General features: G+C 39.5%; 1 protein-coding gene across 1 annotated transcript in view; it reads right to left on the bottom strand.

Annotated features, from left to right (window-relative positions):
- ZSWIM5 (zinc finger SWIM-type containing 5) overlaps nt 1–19,232 on the bottom strand; it is a 258,359-nt gene that overhangs the window by 49,601 nt on the left and 189,526 nt on the right. The window contains exons 3-4 of the mRNA XM_078451987.1: nt 2,608–2,756; nt 1,173–1,323 (exon numbers count right to left, since the gene is read on the bottom strand). Coding sequence (XP_078308113.1) covers nt 1,173–1,323; nt 2,608–2,756 — 300 coding nt within the window. The remainder of the gene's footprint in view (nt 1–1,172; nt 1,324–2,607; nt 2,757–19,232) is intronic.

Below are 19,232 nucleotides of genomic sequence, written 5' to 3'. Positions count from 1 at the left end.
GCCCAGAAGAGCACACTAAACTCCTAACCTGCAGTTTTCTCTTGTATTATTTTGTATGAGTGCCCAAGTTTGTTGTTGCTTTCTGGCATGGAGGAAGTATGGAGGAGTTGTATCAGAACTTGCAGAGTATGCTACACAGAGAGCTTTTCCAGTATAACTAAAAAGGGGGGCCATGCTTGGATTCAGGGTATGGAAGATTCTGAAAATAGGGAGAGTTGTGAGTATTAGCACTGCAAAACTGGCCTTGGAGCAGCGGACTCATACAGAGAAATGATGACCAAAGAAGATGGCCTTGAATAGAAAAATCTAGAACAGAGAGGTCATTCAGGAGGCCACAGGTCTAATTTAATCTAAACATTTCCAAGGCCCTCAACCAGACCAGTGGTGATGGGAAATAAAAGGTGTGAATGGACACTGAATTGCAGTTTGAAGGTCAAGGCATCAAATGAAGTTGGTGACTGAATGTTGGGAATGAAAGAAGAATGAGTGCTTGACATTAAGTTTGGTAGAGTGAGGAATGGTGGTGCCAATGCCAGAGTCAGGGCACCCTTTTTTGGTAGAAGGCCTGAGTTCATCTTTGGATTTCTCAAGCTTGAGGTAATCAGGGGATTTTTCAGTGGAAATGGTCACAAGCAGTGCTAATATGGGACTGGAACTCAGATAAGTGGAAAGAAGATAAGGCTGAGATCAACATAGAGGTAAGCTCTGAAGATATGACATTAAAAAAAAAAGTTCTCAAGGGAGTATAGTGGAAGAAGAATAGAAGTCCAAGGCCCAAGTCTTAGAAACTGCCCTATGTCTAGAGGTCCATCTAGTAGTGATAAAGAAGAGAAAACTCAGGAAAAGCAAGAAAAGTGAGGTTGATAAGTATTTGGAGAGCCAGGCTAGTGCCATGCAGTAGAAGCCAAGGGAAGAGGTTTTCCCTCAGCAAAGACTTCTATGTGGTAACATCTGGAACAGATGTCAATAGCAAAGCACAATGCTGTGGAAGCAACACAAGTGAGTTCAGAATACTCTGGATAGCCTGTGTAAAGCCTGTATCTTCCACAGCTAGGCTAAAGTTCATTTAGCAAGACCTATGTAATGACTGATGGCAAGTGTTCACTAACACTGTTGCCAGGGGGAAAACTGGTAGGACAGACATAGTACTTCTCTGAGATAGGGGAACTTACCTAGCTCATCCCAGAGCTGCCTGCACTTATCTGTCATGCTTGTTCCTTGCTGCCTCCAGAGTGTGAGTCGTGGGTCAGCCATAAACTGCTCAGTTATCAGCGTCAGCATCCTGGCTCCATTGGAATCTCTCATCCGCAGCATCTCTCGAACCTGACACATAAGGAGGGGCCAGGGGTTGGTGACTGCACATCATGAAAAAGCAGGAGAAGGAAGGGGAGGAGAAGATGAAGTATCTAAGCACAACATATCCAAAGAGACAAAAAGAAGCCTTCTTGTTCTAGAAGTAAGTTCTCTGCATATATCAAGAAAGCCTGCTGTACACAATGAGATACCACTTCATATCCACTAGGATGGCTAGAATAAAAAAATCAGATAACAACAAGTATTGGTGATAATATAGAGAAATCAGATCCCTGAAACACCATTGGTGGGAATGTAAAATGGTGCAGCCACTTTAGAAATCAGTCTAGCAGTTCCTCAAATGATTAACGTAGAGTTATATGACCTATCAATTTCAATCCTAGAGAGAAATGAAAACACATGTCCACAAAGAAACTTGTATAAGAATGTTTATAAAAGTATTTGTAATAGCCAAAAGATGGAAATAATACAAATATCCACTAACAGAGAATGCATAAACCAAAGTGGCATATCCATACATTAGGATATTATTCAACTAAAAAAGGAATTAAGTACACAGATACATGTTACAACATGGATGACCCTTGAAAATACTCTGCTAGGTGAAAGAAGCCAAGCACAAAAGACTACATACTATATGATTCCTTCCCTATGAAAGTCCAGAATAGGGAAATATATAGAGACAGAAAGTAGATTAGTGGTTGTTTAGAGCTGGGAGAGGAGAAATGGAGGATAGGGAAGTGACAGGTAAAGAGTATGGGATTTCTTTCTAGGGTGATGAAAAAGTTCTAAAGTTGACTGTGGTGATGGCTGCACATATCTGCGAATATATTAAAAACCACTGAATTGCACACTTTAAGTGGGTGACTTTTACAGTATGTGAATTATCTTTTACTGAAGGTGTTAAAAAAAAAAAAGAAAGAAAGACCGCCGTGAGAGCCCCCAGTTCCAAAAGACTAAATCTCTTCAAGGCCTCATCTAGCAGCCTTGGGTTCAAGGCAGAGGGATGATGGCTTCCTTACTAAAACCCACAGCAATGCTAACTTATTTAGAGTGGAGCAGAAGGAAGAGGACTACCAGGGTGAGTTTGTAGGGGTCTCTGGATGCCACCTGCTCGGGATCAGGTCTGCTCTGTTCAGCATCTCCCAATAGTTTTCAAGCTTTCAGGACAGATAGGTCTAGTGAGCTAGCTAAAATGCATGAAGCCAGAAGTGTGGTGAGGCCCGTGTAATTAAAGTAAAAAAACAAACAAAACAAAACAAAACAAAAAACCCAATACCTTTCATATCTTACCTTAGCAAACATTGAATTGAGTTGCTTTCCAGAGCCATAGTAACCACCCTGGGAGAGAAAGAGTTTCACTTGTTCTTTCACCTGTTCTTCATCCAAATGCCAACAGTTCTCATCATCAATGCTGGCCCCAGCTGTGGGGTCAGGGGCACCTGTGAGGAATGGGAATGGTGACATGAATCCCCTGAATTCATATGCTACACATTTGGCAGAAGGGGTACTCTTTGAGGATATTAAAAAACAGACGGCTTACTCTGCCTTATTCTGGGCTTTGTCAACTGTGTGGTCCTATAAATAAATGTAAGAGGGCTAATGCTAGTTTCACACTCACTTATGTTCCAGTTGTATTCCCTTACAAGGTCTACAAATACCATTCTAGGGGGAGAAATCCCAGAAGGAAATGCACAAACATGAAAAAAATGATATATTTTTTTCCTAGGAAGGTGACATTTCTTTCTTCTTCTTCTTTTTGCCTTCCTATGAAGTTCAAAATAAGCCTTAAAGTATAGATATTATGGTAAAATAAAAAATACTTCCTTAGAAAATAAAAAAAAAATTGTTTTTAAAGTTCACTATAAAATTTAGCTTCTTTTTTTAAATTTTTTTTTAACATTTATTTATTTTTGAGACAGAGAGAGACAGAGAATGAATGGGGGAGGGTCACAGAGAGAGGGAGACACAGAATCCGAAACAGGCTCCAGGCTCTGAGCTGTCAGCTCAGAGCCCGACGCGGGGCTCGAACCCACGGACCGTGAGATCATGACCTGAGCTGAAGTTGGACACTTAACCAACCGAGCCACCCAGGCGCCCCTAAAATTTAGTTTCTTAAGCAGAGTCAACACTTCTGAATTTCTAGAAACTTGCCCCTTAAAGCACAGGCAGAGGTGCACATAAGGTGATATGTTTTATAAATTTATACTCAAAATATCTTTCATATCTGGTTCTCACTACAACACATTAAAACAGTTTTAGTTATTTACACATTCTTCTCCCCTAGTGCCCTGCTAGCCACTTGCTTACAGTTGAATCCCAAGTTGAATCCACAGCTGAATTGCCTATACCACAGTACTGGTAATGCGGTAGGCACCTAGGAAATATTTGTGGAATGAAAACGGAATCTTCTCTCACTTTCTCAAAGCCAGAGTCTTACGTTAAGTTTTTAGCAACCTGCCTCCAAGTTACAAAAGACTATTAATCAAATGCTCTATAGGTGTGGTCATGTAATAGAATATAAATTCACGTCATGTTTGGGGCACCTGGGTGGCTCAGTCTGATTCTTGATCTTGGCTCGGGTCATGATCTCGTGGTTCCTGAGATCAAGCCTTGTGCAGGGCTCTGTGCTGACAGCGTGGAGTCTGTTTGGGATTCTCTGTCTCTCTCACTCTGCCTCTCTCTCTCTCTCTCTCAAAATAAATAAATAAAACATTAAATAAATTCATGTCATGTTTAATTAGTCTACCTTTCCTCTTGTCTTCCTAGTTCAAAGTCCTGCTCAAATGAAATCCAGGTCTACACAGAAAAGTTGCTTTTCAGCTAAGCTTTTTTAGAGCATCTTATTCTCCATGAAATCAGGAGGGTTCACACATTCATTTATTCTACAAGTACTAATTAACACATATGATTGTCCAGTTTATGGTATCTACTATATGCTACTTTCTTCAAATGTATTATACTGAACACAGTTCTGACTATATCACTTGCCCACTCAGAAGTCTTCAGTGATGCACCATTTTTATTAAATTAAGTCCAAATGCTTTAGATTGGCATTCAAGGATCTCTCTGCTCAGGCCTTGTCTTTCATTTCTAGCCTTGTCTACCCTATATTTATGTCATGGTTCAGCTAGAAACTTAGCGTTCCCAGAAGTCAACCACATTTCCTTATGACTTTACTTCTGCTTTTTCCTTTACTTCTCTCCCACTCCTGTACCCCATTCTTTAGCCAAAAAAATGAAACTTCTCATTGTCAATATTGCCTCAGTCAGGGCTACAATGAGCAGTGGAAACCATAAAGTAAGTATACAGAAAGGCCAACACTGCTTAGCTCATTTGGCAAGAGAAGCTCTTTTTTATCCCCTAACTGAATTAACCATACAACCCACTGCTCCCTCCCTGTCAAAAGTATGTCCATCTTATGCTCACATGGATATAAAAGGAGTAATACTCTTCTTAGCACTTTATTATTGCTTTTCCTAAAGACTTGTGGCATTTTGCTGTACATCAGAATTGTGCATTTCTCATATATTCCCAAATAAATTGAAATTTTTTAAGAGTAGGTGTTCATTTTTTGTACCTTATAGTTCCTGGCTCATTATAGCACTGAGTTAATATTTATAGAATAAACAAATGCATGTCTCATTGGCCATCTAGATTTAAGCTCCAGGTGGGTAAATAATATATCCTACACTTCTTTTGTATCCCTAAAGTGGCAAAGCAAAACAAACATACTCCTTATCCTTAAATACTTGTTAATAAGAGCCATTTTTTTAGTGCTTCCTACATGCCAAAGTCTAAGCACTTTTTGTACATATCCTCACTAGAACATACTCTCCTTGAGGGCATAAACTGTTTTGTTTGTGGGCATATTTGCAACATGTAGAACAGTACCTGGCACACAGTAGGTGCTCAGTGCTTATCTGGTGAGTAAATTCCAATGAACCCTCATAACAAGTCTAGAAGGTAGTATTATTATCCTAATTTTAAAATGAAAAAACTAAAGCTTATACAGGTAAGTAATGTAACAGATGGGAAGTATATTAGCTAGGATTTGTATTTGGTTTCTCTTCAAAGGCTGTTGCTCACTATGACACTGAACTTTGGCCTCCAGCCTCATCTAGAGGCTGTGACCCACTAGCTGGTTTCAGGACCTTGAATGGAAAGCTGGATGGTGTGTCTAAAGATAGTCAAATCTTTCTTGGCCTATTTCACTATACAGAATATAGGACTAGTCAGAATAATGCATTTTCCCCATAGTGAGGATAAAAGAGTTCTCACCAATACACTGATTCTCAAATGTTAATACACAGAATAATCACCTGGGTTTGTGTTCAAAATGCAGATTATAGAGTCTCACCTCCAATGATTCTAGTTTTCAGTAGCTCTATACAGACAGAACTGAGATTAAATGAGATGCACTTTGTATAAACCAAAGACTGGGCATCTGAGTACCTTGTTGCCAAGAACAGGGATGAGGGAAGAACAGAAACAGTGCTCCAAAAAACAAGCATAGATGGTTTGAATACCAATTCTGACCCTTGGGTGGTTCAATTAGGATATGAAAAAGTAGGAGCAGAACCTAGTCTCCCAAAGGAGATGGTCTAAACTGGTTGGAAGTGTGGAGTGACATCCCCTCTAAAAATTCAAAGAGGTATAGAGAAAACTGGGGAATCTTCTGGGCCCAGGTGGTAGTAGTGGCAGCAGCAGTTCTGGAAGAAATAAGGCAAAGCTTATAAATACGTAGTGTACAGAGACGCTTCTGGGAAGATGGTGGCGTAGGAGGACGCTGGACTCACCGCATCCTGCTGATCACTTAGATTCCACCCACACCTGCCTAAATAACCCAGAAAACCACCAGAACACTAGCAATCCAGAGCCAAGCATAGATGAGAGGCCCATGGAAGAGGGTAGGAAGGGCGGAGAGGCGGTGCGCGCTACATGGATTGGCGGGAGGGAGGGGGGCGGGGGGAGGGGCAGCCCACTGGCAAAGCAGAGCCCCCAAGTCTGGCTTACAAAAGCGGAGGGGCCAGACGGAGGGTGTTCTGACAGCAAGCGGGACTTAACATCTGGAAGGTTATAAGTTAACAGCTCTGCTCGGAGAGCGGGAGGGCCGGAGGACAACAGGAGGGAGAGTTGTTGAGCCCCAGACGACAGAGCGCAGCTTGGCGGGGAACAAAGGCGCCAGCGCCATCTCCCCCGCCCATCCCCCAGCCAAAATCCCAAAGGGAAACAGTTCCTGTCAGGGAACTTGCTTGCACCGCGCAAATACCCAACACTGTGCTTCTGCGGATCCATCTCTCTGGCAGGTCTGACTCCCTACCGGTGCTGCAGGGCCCCTCTCGAAGCAGATCTCCGAAGGAAAAGTGAACTGAGCCAGACCCTCCCGCCCCTGTGCACCTTGCCGATCCACCCCAGCTAATACGCCAGGTCCCCAGCACCACAAGCCTGGCAGTGTGCAAGCAGCCCAGACAGGCCACGCCACCCCACAGTGAATCCCGCCCCTAGGAGAGGGGAAGAGAAGGTACACACCAGTCTGACTGTGGCCCCAGCAGTGGGCTGGGGGCAGACATCAGGTCTGACTGTGGCCCTGCCCACCAACGCAAGTTATTCAAGACAGCACAGGGGAAGTGCCCTAGAGTTCCACACCACTCCAGGGACCATACAAAATGACAAAACAGAAGAATTCCCCTGAAAAAAACCTCCAGGAAATAACAACAGTTAACGAACTGATCGAAAAAGATTTAAACAATATAACAGAAAGTGAATTTAGAATAATATTCATAAAATTAATCGCTGGGCTTGAAAACAGCATACAGGACAGCAGAGAATCTATTGCTACAGAGATCAAGGGACTAAGGAACAGCGAGGAGGAGCTAAAAAATGCTATAAAATAGCTGCAAAATAAAATGGAGACAACCACAGCTCGGACTGAAGAGGCAGAGAAGAGAATAGGTGAACTGGAAGATAAAATTATGGAAAAAGAAGAAGCTGAAAAGAAGAGAGATAAAAAAATCCAGGAGTATGAGGGGAAAATTAGAGAACTAAGTGATGCACTAAAGAGAAATAATCTACGCATAATTGGTATTCCAGAGGAGGAAGAAGAGGGAAAGGTGCTGAAGGTGTACTTGAAGAAATAATAGCTGAGAACTTCCCTGATCTGGGGAAGGAAAAAGACACTGAAATCCAAGAGGCACAGAGAACTCCCTTCAGACGTAACTTGAATCGATCTTCTGCACAACATATCATAGTGAAACTGGCAAAATACAAGGATAAAGAGAAAATTCTGAAAGCAGCTAGGGATAAACGTGCTCTAACATATAAAGGGAGACCGATAAGACTCGTGACGGATCTCTCTACCGAAACTTGGCAGGCCAGAAAGGAATGGCAGGAAATCTTCAATGTGATGAACAGAAAAAAATATGCAGCCGAGAATTCTCTATCCAGCAAATCTGTCATTTAGAATAGAAGGAGAGATAAAGGTCTTCCCAAACAAACAAAAACTGAAGAATTCATCACCACTAAACCAGCCCTACAGGAGATCCTAAGGGGGATCCTGTGAGACAAAGTACCAGAGACATTGCTACAAGCATGAAACCTACAGACATCACAATGACTCTAAACTCATATCTTTCTATAATAGCACTGAATGTAAATGGACTAAATGCACCAACCAAAAGACATAGGGTATCAGAATGGATAAAAAAACAAGACCCATCTATTTGCTGTCTACAAGAGACTCATTTTAGACCTGAGGACACTTTCAGATTGAAAGTGAGGGGATGGAGAACTATTTACCATGCTACTGGAAGTCAAAAGAAAGCTGGAGTAGCCATACTTATCTCAGACAAACCAGACTTTAAATTAAAGGCTGTAACAAGAGATGAAGAAGGGCATTATATAATAATTACAGGGTTTATCCATCAAGAAGAACTAACAATTATAAATGTCTATGCGCCTAATACGGGAGCCCCCAAATATATAAAACAGTTACTCACAAACATAAGCAACCTTATTGATAAGGATGTGGTAATTGCAGGGGACTTTAACAGCCCACTCACAACAATGGATAGATAATCTAGATACATGGTCAATAAAGAAACAAGGGCCCTGAATGATACATTGGATTAGATGGACTTGACAGATATATTTAGAACTCTCCATCCCAAAGCAACAGAATATACTTTCTTCTCGAGTGCACATGGAACATTGTCCAAGATAGATCACATACTGGGTCACAAAACAGCCCTTCATAACTATACAAGAATTCAGATCATACCATGCATACTTTCAGACCACAATGCTATGAAGCTTGAAATTAACCACAGGAAAAAGTCTGGAAAACCTCCAAAAGCAAGGAGGTTAAAGAACACCCTACTAAAGAATGAATGGGTCAACCAGGCAACTAGAGAAGAAATTAAAAAATATATGGAAACAAATGAAAATACAAGAATCCAAATGCTTTGGGATGCAGCAAAGGCAGTCCTGAGAGGAAAATACATTGCAATCCAGGCCTATCTCAAGAAACAAGAAAAATCCCAAATACAAAATATAACAGCACACCTAAAGGAAATAGAAGAAAAACAGCAAAGACACCCCAAACCCAGCAGAAGAAGAGAAATAATAAAGATCAGAGCAGAAATAAACAATATAGAATCTAAAAAAATTGTAGAGCAGATCAATGAAACCAAGAGTTGGTTTTTTGAAAAAAAATAAACAAAATTGATAAACCTCTAACCAGGCTTCTCAAAAAGAAAAGGGAGATGACTCAAATAGATAAAATCATGAATGAAAATGGAATCATTACAACCAATTCCTCAGAAATACAAGCAATTATCAGGGAATACTATGAAAAATTATATGCCAACAAACTGGACAACCTGGAAGAAATGGACAAATTCCTAAACACCCACACACTTCTCAAACTCAAACAGGAAGAAATAGAAAACTTGAACAGACCCATAACCAGCGAAGAAATTGAATCAGTTATCAAAAATCTCCCAACAAATAAGAGTCCAGGACCAGATGGCTTCCCAGGGGAATTCTACCAGATGTTTAAAGCAGAGATAATACCTATCCTTCTCAAGCTGTTCCAAAATATAGAAAGGGAAGGAAAACTTCCAGACTCATTCTATGAAGCCAGCATTACTTTGATTCCTAAACCAGACAGAGACCCAATAAAAAAAGAGAACTACAGACCAATATCCCTGATGAATATCGATGCAAAAATTCTCAATAAGATACTAGCAAATCGAATTCAACAGGTTATAAAAAGAATTATTCACCATGATCAAGTGGGATTCATTCCTGGGATGCAGGGCTGGTTCAACATTTGCAAATCATTCAACATGATACATCACATTAATAAAAGAAAAGATAAGAACCATATGATCCTGTCAATAGATGCAGAAAAAGCATTTGACAAAATTCAGAATCCTTTCTTAATAAAAACCCTCAAGAAAGTCGGGATAGAAGGAACATACTTAAACATCATAAAAGCCATTTATGAAAAGCCCATAGCTAACATCATCCTCAATGGGGGAAAACTGAGAGCTTTTTCCCTGAGATCAGGAACACGACAGGGATGTCCACTCTCACTGCTGTTGTTTCACATAGTGTTGGAAGTGCTAGCATCAGCAATCAGACAACAAAAGGAAATCACAGGCATCAAAATTGGCAAAGATGAAGTCAAGCTTTCACTTTTTGCAGATGACATGATATTATACATGGAAAATCTGATAGACTCCACCAAAAGTCTGCTAGAACTGATACATGAATTCAGCAAAGTTACAGGATACAAAATCAATGTACAGAAATCAGTTGCATTCTTACACACTAATAATGAAGCAACAGAAAGACAAATAAAGAAACTGATCCCATTCACAATTGCATCAAGAAGCATAAAATACCTAGGGATAAATCTAACCAAAGATGTGCAAGATCTGTATGCTGAAAACTATAGAAAGCTTATGAAGGAAATTGAAGAAGATATAAAGAAATGGAAAAACATTCCATGCTCATGGGTTGGAAGAATAAATATTGTTAAAATGTCAATACTCCCCAAAGCTATCTACACATTCAATGCAATCCCAATCAAAATTGTACCAGCATTCTTCTCAGAGCTAGAACAAGCAATCCTAAAATTCATATGGAACCACAAAAGACCCCGAATAGCCAAAGTAATTTTGAAGAAGACCATAGCAGGAGGCATCACAATCCCAGACTTTAGCCTCTACTACAAAGCTGTCATCATCAAGACAGCATGGTATTGGCATAAAAACAGACATATAGACCAATGGAATAGAATAGAAACCCCAGAACTAGACCCACAAACGTATGGCCAGCTAATCTTTGACAAAGCAGGAAAGAACATCCAATGGAAAAAAGACAGTCTCTATAACAAATGGTGCTGGGAGAACTGGACAGCAACATGCAGAAGGATGAAACTAGACCACTTTCTCACACCATTCACAAAAATTAACTCAAAATGGATAAAGGATCTGAATGTGAGACAGGAAACCATCAAAACCCTAGAGGAGAAAGCAGGAAAAGACCTCTCTGACCTCAGCCGTAGCAATTTCTTACTTGACACATCATCAAAGGCAAGGGAATTAAAAGCAAAAATGAACTATTGGGACTTCATGAAAATAAAAAGCTTCTGCACAGCAAAGGAAACAACCAACAAAACTAAAAGGCAACCAACGGAATGGGAAAAGATATTTGCAAATGACATATCGGACAAAGGGCTAGTATCCAAAATCTATAAAGAGCTCACCAAACTCCACACCCGAAAAACAAATAACCCAGTGAAGAAATGGGCAGAAAACATGAATAGACACTTCTCTAAAGAAGACATCCGGATGGCCAATAGGCACATGAAAAGATGTTCAACGTCGCTCCTTATCAGGGAAATACAAATCAAAACCACACTCAGATATCACCTCACGCCAGTCAGAGTGGCCAAAATGAACAAATGAGGAGACTATAGATGCTGGAGAGGATGTGGAGAAACAGGAACCCTCTTGCACTGTTGGTGGGAATGCAAACTGTTGCAGCCACTCTGGAAAACAGTGTGGAGGTTCCTCAAAAAATTAAAAATAGACCTACCCTATGACGCAGCAATAGCACTGCTAGGAATTTACCCAAGGGATACAGGAGTATTGATGCATAGGTCCACTTGTACCCCATTGTTTATAGCAGCATTCTCAACAATAGCCAAATTGTGGAAAAAGCCTAAATGTCCGTAACTGATGAATGGATAAAGAAATTGTAGTTTATATACACAATGGAGTACTACGTGGCAGTGAGAAAGAATGAAATATGGCTCTTTGTAGCAATGTGGATGGAACTGGAGAGTGTTATGCTAAGTGAAGTAAGCCATACAGAGAAAGACAGATACCATATGTTTTCACTCTTATGTGGATCCTGAGAAACTTAACAGAAACCCATGGGGGAGGGGAAGGAAAAAAAAAAAGAGGTTAGAGTGGGAGAGAGAGCCAAAGCATAAGAGACTTAAAAACTGAGAACAAACTGAGGGTTGATGGCAGGTGGGAGGGAGGGAAGGGTGGGTGATGGGTATTTGGGAGGGCACCTTTTGGGATGAGCACTGGGTGTTGTATGGAAACCAATTTGACAATAAATTTCGTATATTGAAAAAAAAAGAAAACATGAAAAAAACCTGAGAACAAACAGCGTTGATGGGGGGTGGGAGGGAGGGGAGGGTGATGGGCATTGAAGAGGGCATCTTTTGGGATGAGCACTGGGTGTTGTATGGAAACTAATTTGACAATAAATTTCATATATTAAAAATAAATAAATACATAAATATTTTAAAAATTTTAATAAGGAAAATAAGTACATTGGAAATTATAAAAATAATATAAAGGTAAGGTATTATCATTCTTGTAATAAGATAATAATGTATTAAACTTGCAAACCCAGATATTAAAATATTCTACTGTCAAAAAAATAAAATAAAATAAAATAAAATAAAATAAAATAACCCCTTAAAAAAATACGTAGTGTACAGACTATACAGAACTGCTGGGATAGGACTAGGATAACGCAAAGCCTTGAGAGTTACTATCAGTAAAATTTCAACTAGAACTTCAGAAGGGCTTGTTTATTTGATAGGAAATAAAGGAAGGTAAACTATGTAAATGTTTGCTGATCTACAAGGAACCCAGGAGATGAGAAGCAGAGCTGCCAAAATGGGTGGCTGCAGCAAAAAAGGGAGTGAGTCAATATTTGAGGCATCTAGGTAAAACTACTACAAGGAGTTGGTGTGACTGTTGAAGGAATGAAAGTCATCTGGGAAAGCATGAATCGGCAAAAGGCCCTAAGGAGGATTTTCCAAGACATTTTCATTTACTCAATCAATATTAAATGAGAGCCTACTATGTGCCAGGATCTGTGCCAAATACTGGATATATGGTGATAAACAAAGTAGATATATAGTGCCTATGCCTGTGGATTTGATAGACTGGTTGGGGAAAGGGACATCAAACAAATAATTACACATGTACATATTTGTGTGAGAAGAAAGACAGGTTAAAGAAGTTTTCCCTGAGAAAGTGACATTTAAGTGAACACCTGAGGAAATGAATTAGGAGTTGCCTAACAAAGAGTGGAGGAAATACTGTATTTTTTGCTCAAAAAAGCATAAAGTCATAAATTATTGTGATAATCATGTACATTTATACTGAGAGAGGATAGGAAGAGTATTCCAAGAAGAGGGAAAATCACATGAAAATCCAAGCAAAAGCCAGACCAGGCAAGGTTTTGTAGGCCATATGAAATGTAGACTTTATCCATGACAAAATCTATAGTTATAGAAAAGTTACTTTGTGTGGAGAATGGAATAGAAGGGAACAATAGTGAATATGGAAAGATAAGTTTGAATACTATGGTAGCAATCAAGATGGGAGATTATAGGAGTTTTGACTTAGGGTTATGGCAATATCAATAGAGAGAAGTGGAAAAGGATGAAATATACTTTGGAGGTAAAATTAACAGGTCTTGCAATGGAATGCACAAGGATTATAAGTAAAAAGTATTAGAGATGACTAGAAGATTTCTATCATAATCCACTGGCTAGATGGTGGTGCTATTTGGTATCTGAGTAAGTTTGGGGAGGAAGATAAACTCACGTTTGGATATGTTGATTTGGGGATGTCTCCATTGTATGGAGACATGTATAGTCAGTTGGATATAGGAGAAGTGATCTGTGAGCCATAGTACATAGATGACATTTAAAGTCAAGGATGTAGCTGAGATTGCCTATAGAGATCATGTAGAATAAGAATAGGAGAAAACTTGGGGCACCTGGGTGGCTCAGTCAGGTTGGGTGTCCAACTTTGTCTCAGGTCATTATCTCATGGTTCGTGGGTTCGAGCCCCATGTCGGGCTCTGTGCTGACAGCTTGGAGCCTGGGGGCCTGCTTCGGATTCTGTGTCTCCCTCTCTCTCTGCCCCTCCCCTGCTAGCACTCTGTCTCTCTCTCTCTCAAAAAGTTAATAAACATTAAAAAATATTAAAAATATATATAAAAAGAAGAGGAGAAAACTTAAGATTAATCTGTATGAAATGTCAAAATTAAGGGTCAGAGAATACAGGAGGGTAGAGCATGTAGGAATGCGTGAACAAGAACACAGATAGTCTTAATTAGATAAACTAGGCCTGGAGTTCATAAGCAGCCTCTCCAGCTGTCTCTCACTAACTTCTAGGCAAAATCTTTTTTAAAAATCCTTTGGTTAAAAAAACAAGATAAAAATGTCTCTACATATGTTCATATTTGTCTTGAGTACGAAACTAATTGACCTCAATAGTGGTAAAGTAAACCCAGTCAGTGTAAATGTTATAGTGTAAAATTTTCCACAGGACTGTACGAGAAATGGTAACAAATGAAGATAAAATAGAAAGGATGTCTTTTATAAATAATTATGAAACAAACCATCATGTGGATTAAGGCTCCAAGTTAGCACTTAGGCTTCAACAATGAGACCTGTCCTGAGGGAACTATTAAGTCTGTGGAACCAATTTTTCTTTCATTCTTAAACATCCTTTTTAAAATTATAAAAATAATACATGCTTTTATATAAAATATACTATTCATAAAGAAAATAAAATACACCTATAATGCCACCAGCCATAGATTACTATTATTAATATTATGGTGTATTTCCTTCCAGTCTTTTTGTCCTATACACATATGTGTGTGTGTAGACATGTGCATATACACACATTTTTTAAATTAAATTAATATTTTATTTTTTTAAATGTTTACTTTTGAGAGAGAAAGAGTGTGAGCACGGGAAGGGCAGAGAGAAAGGGGGACAGAGGATCCAAAGTGGCTCTGTTTTGACAGCAGTGAGCCCAATGTGGGGTTCAAACTCACAAACTGTGAGATCATGACGTGAACTGAAGTTGGACACTCAACCAACCGAGCCATTCAGGTGCTCCGGACTAAATCAGTATTTTATTTTATTAAAAAATTTTTAATGCTTATTATTTTTGAGAAAGAGAGAGAGAGAGAGAGAGAGAAAGTGGGGGAGGGGCAGAGAGGGAGGGAGACAGAATCTGAAGCAGGCTCCAGGCTCTGAGCTGTCAGCACACAGCCTGATGTGAGACTCAAACTCATGAACCATGAGATCATGACCTGAGCTGAAGTCAGACGCTTAACTGACCGAGTCCCCCAGGTGCCCCTTAAATTAGTATTTTAAAATAAAAATATAAATTATTAAAAGTGTACAAATCTTAAGCAAACAGCTTGTTGAATTATTACATAGCCATTATAACAGTGTAACTATCATTGAAGTCAAGAAATAGAATACTAACAGCATTCTAAAAGCCCCCTCACAAACATTATCTCCTTTCTTCTTCCCCCAAATTAACCACTATCCTAACTTCTAAACAGGGACTTGTTTTTGAACTTTATAAAAGTAGAATCATACAAGAGTTATTCTTTTGTGTCTGGCTTCTTTCATTCAACATCATGTTTGTAAGATTCCCCCATACTTTGGGGCACAGCAATAGTGCTTAATTTATTTTCACTGATGTACAATATTCCATTATGTGAATGTATCAATTTATTTAGTCATTCTGTTGATGGACATTCAGATTGTTTCTATTTTAGGCTGTTACAAATTATGCTACTCATTTCCATTGAGTAGACATCTAGAAGAGTTTCTGGGTCACGGCATATACATATGCTCAACTTTAGTTAGATGATGCTAAACAGTTCACAAAGTGACTGCAACAATTTATACCTGCAATATATTAGTTCCTACCTACAATAGTTCCAGCTGCTCAGTATCTTCACCAATAGCTGCTAATGACAGTTTTTAAAAAAAAATTTTTTTTAACGTTTATTTATTTTTGAGACAGAGAGAGACAGAGCATGAACTGGGTAGGGTCAGAGAGAGAGGGAGACACAGAATCTGAAACAGGCTCCAGGCTCCGAGCGGTCAGCACAGAGCCCGATGCGGGGCTCGAACTCACAGACCGCGAGATCGTGACCTGAGCCGAAGTCGGACACTTAACCGACTGAGCCACCCAGGCACCCCTGCTAATGACAGTTTTAAAACTTTAGCTATTCTGGTGGATAGGTAATGGTATCTCACTGTGGTTTTAATTTGCATTTCCATGATTACTAATTAAAGTAACTTTTAATATGTTTATTAAATATCTGGATATCCTTTTTGTCTAGTGCCTTTCTGTGTCTCTTGTCAATTTTACTATTTGTAAGAGTTTTTCTTATTATTAATGTTTATTTTTGAGAGAGAGAGAGAGAGAGCAAGCAGGGAGGGGCAGAGAGAGAGGGAGATGGAGGATTTGAAGCAGGCTCTGCACTGACAGCAGAGAGCCTGATGCAGGGCTTGATCTCACCAACCATGAGATGGTGACCTGAGCTGAAATCAGGAGTTGGACACTTACCTGGCTAAGCCACCCAGGTGCCCTGGGGTTCTTTATGTAATTAGGATATAAGCTCTTTGTCAGTTATATATACTATAAATACCTTCTCCTATTACCTACCTTTTTAGTCTTTGAGTGGTACCTTTTGATAAAAAGAAGTTTAAAATTTTAATGTAGCCCAATTTTTAAATCTTTTCCTACTTAAGAAAAATTTTCCTACTCCAAGCACATGAAGATATTTTCTCATGTTATCTTCTATATACTTTATTGTTTTACCCTTCACATTTATATCTCCCATCTATCTGCAATTGATTTTTCCGTATGGCATGAGATAGGAATTGAGGTTTTTTTTTCCCCCACATGAATATATCTAACTGATCCAGCTCCATTTGTTGAAAAGACTCTTCTTTTTCCACTGCTGAGCATTTTTTTAATGTTTATTTATTTATATTGAGAGAGAGAGCATGAGTGAGGAAGAGGCAGAGAGAGAGAGAGAGAAAATCCCAAGCAGGCTCCACACTCAGCACGGAACCTGAGGTGGGGTTCAATCTCACAACTGAGATCATGCATGACCTGAGCTGAAATCAAGAGCTGGATGCTTAACCAACTGAGCCACCCAGGTGCCCCTCCACTGCTGAGCATATAGTTAAATCCTTTACTTTGGAAACTCACATGCTTTTGTTCTAGAAAATTTACTTATTTCATTGATGAATTCCTTACCTCTGTTTTCCATTTTTGGAAACCCTATTATTCAAACAATGGAATTTCTAGGACTTGTTTTCTTACTTTTTGACAATTTTTTTTCTCCTGTTTTTCATCTTTTTGTCTTTTTGCTCTACTCTGTGGGAGCTTTCCTTACCTTTATTTTCCATCACTTAGTTTTAGAAGATTTTGCCATTATATTTGTAATTTCATTAGTTCTTTCTGTTGTGTGAACTCATTTCTACAGTATCCAGTTCTTATTTCATGGTTGCAATATCTTCTTTTACTCCAATGATAATATTATTAATACTTTTTCAAAGTTTTCTTCTCTCTGTATAGTTTCTATTTCCCCTAAATTGTCTTTCTACCTTTGTTAGCTTTGGTCTGTATCTTCCATGATATTCAACATTGTTGACTATTCACTTCTTGAAACTCAGTTCTATGCTGACTTTGATAATTACTAGCTTTTTCTCATTTCTCATTCTACTTTGCTAATTTCTTTTTTTTTTTTAATATATGAAATTTATTGTCAAATTGGTTTCCATACAACACCCAGTGCTCATCCCAAAAGGTGCCCTCCTCAATACCCATCACCCACCCTCCCCTCCCTCCCACCCCCCATCAACCCTCAGTTTGTTCTCAGTTTTTAACAGTCTCTTATGCTTTGGCTCTCTCCCACTCTAACCTCTTTTTTTTTTTTTTCTACTTTGCTAATTTCTATACTGACTCTTGCTTGCATCACCTGTATATGCATGGCTGTATTCATTTAATAAACCCTTATTATTTCCCAGGTACCATGCTAGGTGACAGAGACTCAGAAATTAATAAAACATGGCTCCTAACCCTGCTCCTCAAGTCACCTTACTTTTCTCAATGTATCAAATCTCTCTTCATGGACAAGCAGCAACTGAAGCCCTGACCAAGATGCTGTATGCCAGAGAATTTTACAGTATGGAGTTACCAAATCAAATCACAGAGCATAGAGCAGTGGTAGATGTAGAAAGACAGTCTACCAAAGGGGACAAGGCAAAGTCTAGGTAAAACCACACATAGGGGCTTAAGAAAAAAAAAAGGTTTTGGGGCGCCTGGGTGGCGCAGTCGGTTAAGCGTCCGACTTCAGCCAGGTCACGATCTCACGGTCCGTGAGTTCGAGCCCCGCGTCGGGCTCTGGGCTGATGGCTCGGAGCCTGGAGCCTGTTTCCGATTCTGTGTCTCCCTCTCTCTCTGTCCCTCCCCCGTTCATGCTCTGTCTCTCTCTGTCCCAAAAATAAAATAAACGTTGAAAAAAAAAAAATTTAAAAAAAAAAAAAAAAGAAAAAAAAAGGTTTTAAGGAGGTGAGGAGCACAGCAATGCCTGGATCCATTCTTGGGATTAAAAGCAGGCAGCTAGCAGTTTTAGAAATCTTATTCCTGCTTTTTAATTTTGTTTTGGTGAGGAGCAGAGTTTGGGAAAGAGGAGAGGGAAGATGTTCTAAGTGTTTCAAGATTTATCAGGGAAGAGAAACAAGACTCCAAATATCCCTATGCTAATCACTCCAAAATTGTGAGTTTTGCCCACAGTTCTAGATCCATATATCCAACTGCCCAACAGAAATCTTTTCCTATAAGAGTGAAAACATATGGTATCTTATGTGGATCCTGAGAAACTTAACAGAAGTCCATGGGGAGGGGAAGAAAAAAAAAGGTTAGAGAGGGAGAGAGCCAAAGCATAAGAGACTCTTAAAAAACTGAGAACAAACTTAGGGTTGATGGGGGGTGGGAGGGAGGGGAGGGTGGGTGATGGGTATTGAGGAGGGCACCTTTTGGGATGAGCACTGGGTGTTGTATGGAAACCAATTTGACAATAAATTTCATATTAAAAAAATCTTTTCCTAAATGTTCTACAAGTATCTCAAACTTATATTGAATTCATTTTCCTCCTTTTCTTTTAAGTTTATTTATTTTGAGAGAGAGAGGGAAAGAGAGAGAGAGAGAAAGCATGAACAGGGGAGGGGCAGAGAGAGAGAATCCCAAGCAGGGCTCTGATAGCACAGAGCCTAATGCAGGGCTCAGCTGGTTGGATGCTTAACAGACTGAGCCACCCACACACCCCAAATTCATCTTCCTCCTAAATTCACCCCTCCTCTTATGTTCCCTCAGTGAATGACAACATTATCATCAAGTCCATCAACATTATCCTAGCTAGACATTCTGGAATTCAGTTTTGTCTAATCTTTCTTTTCTTCCTCTTCTTCACCCTCCTCACTCATCCTATACAGCAGATATTGAATCCAGTCCATGTTACCTCTAAGATATCTCCATTCT

The sequence above is a fragment of the Panthera onca genome, chromosome C1, assembly GCF_046562875.1.
Source record: "Panthera onca isolate mPanOnc1 chromosome C1, mPanOnc1 haplotype 2, whole genome shotgun sequence".
Lineage (NCBI taxonomy): Eukaryota > Metazoa > Chordata > Mammalia > Carnivora > Felidae > Panthera > Panthera onca.
This window is presented reverse-complemented; position numbering and strand designations above follow the sequence as displayed.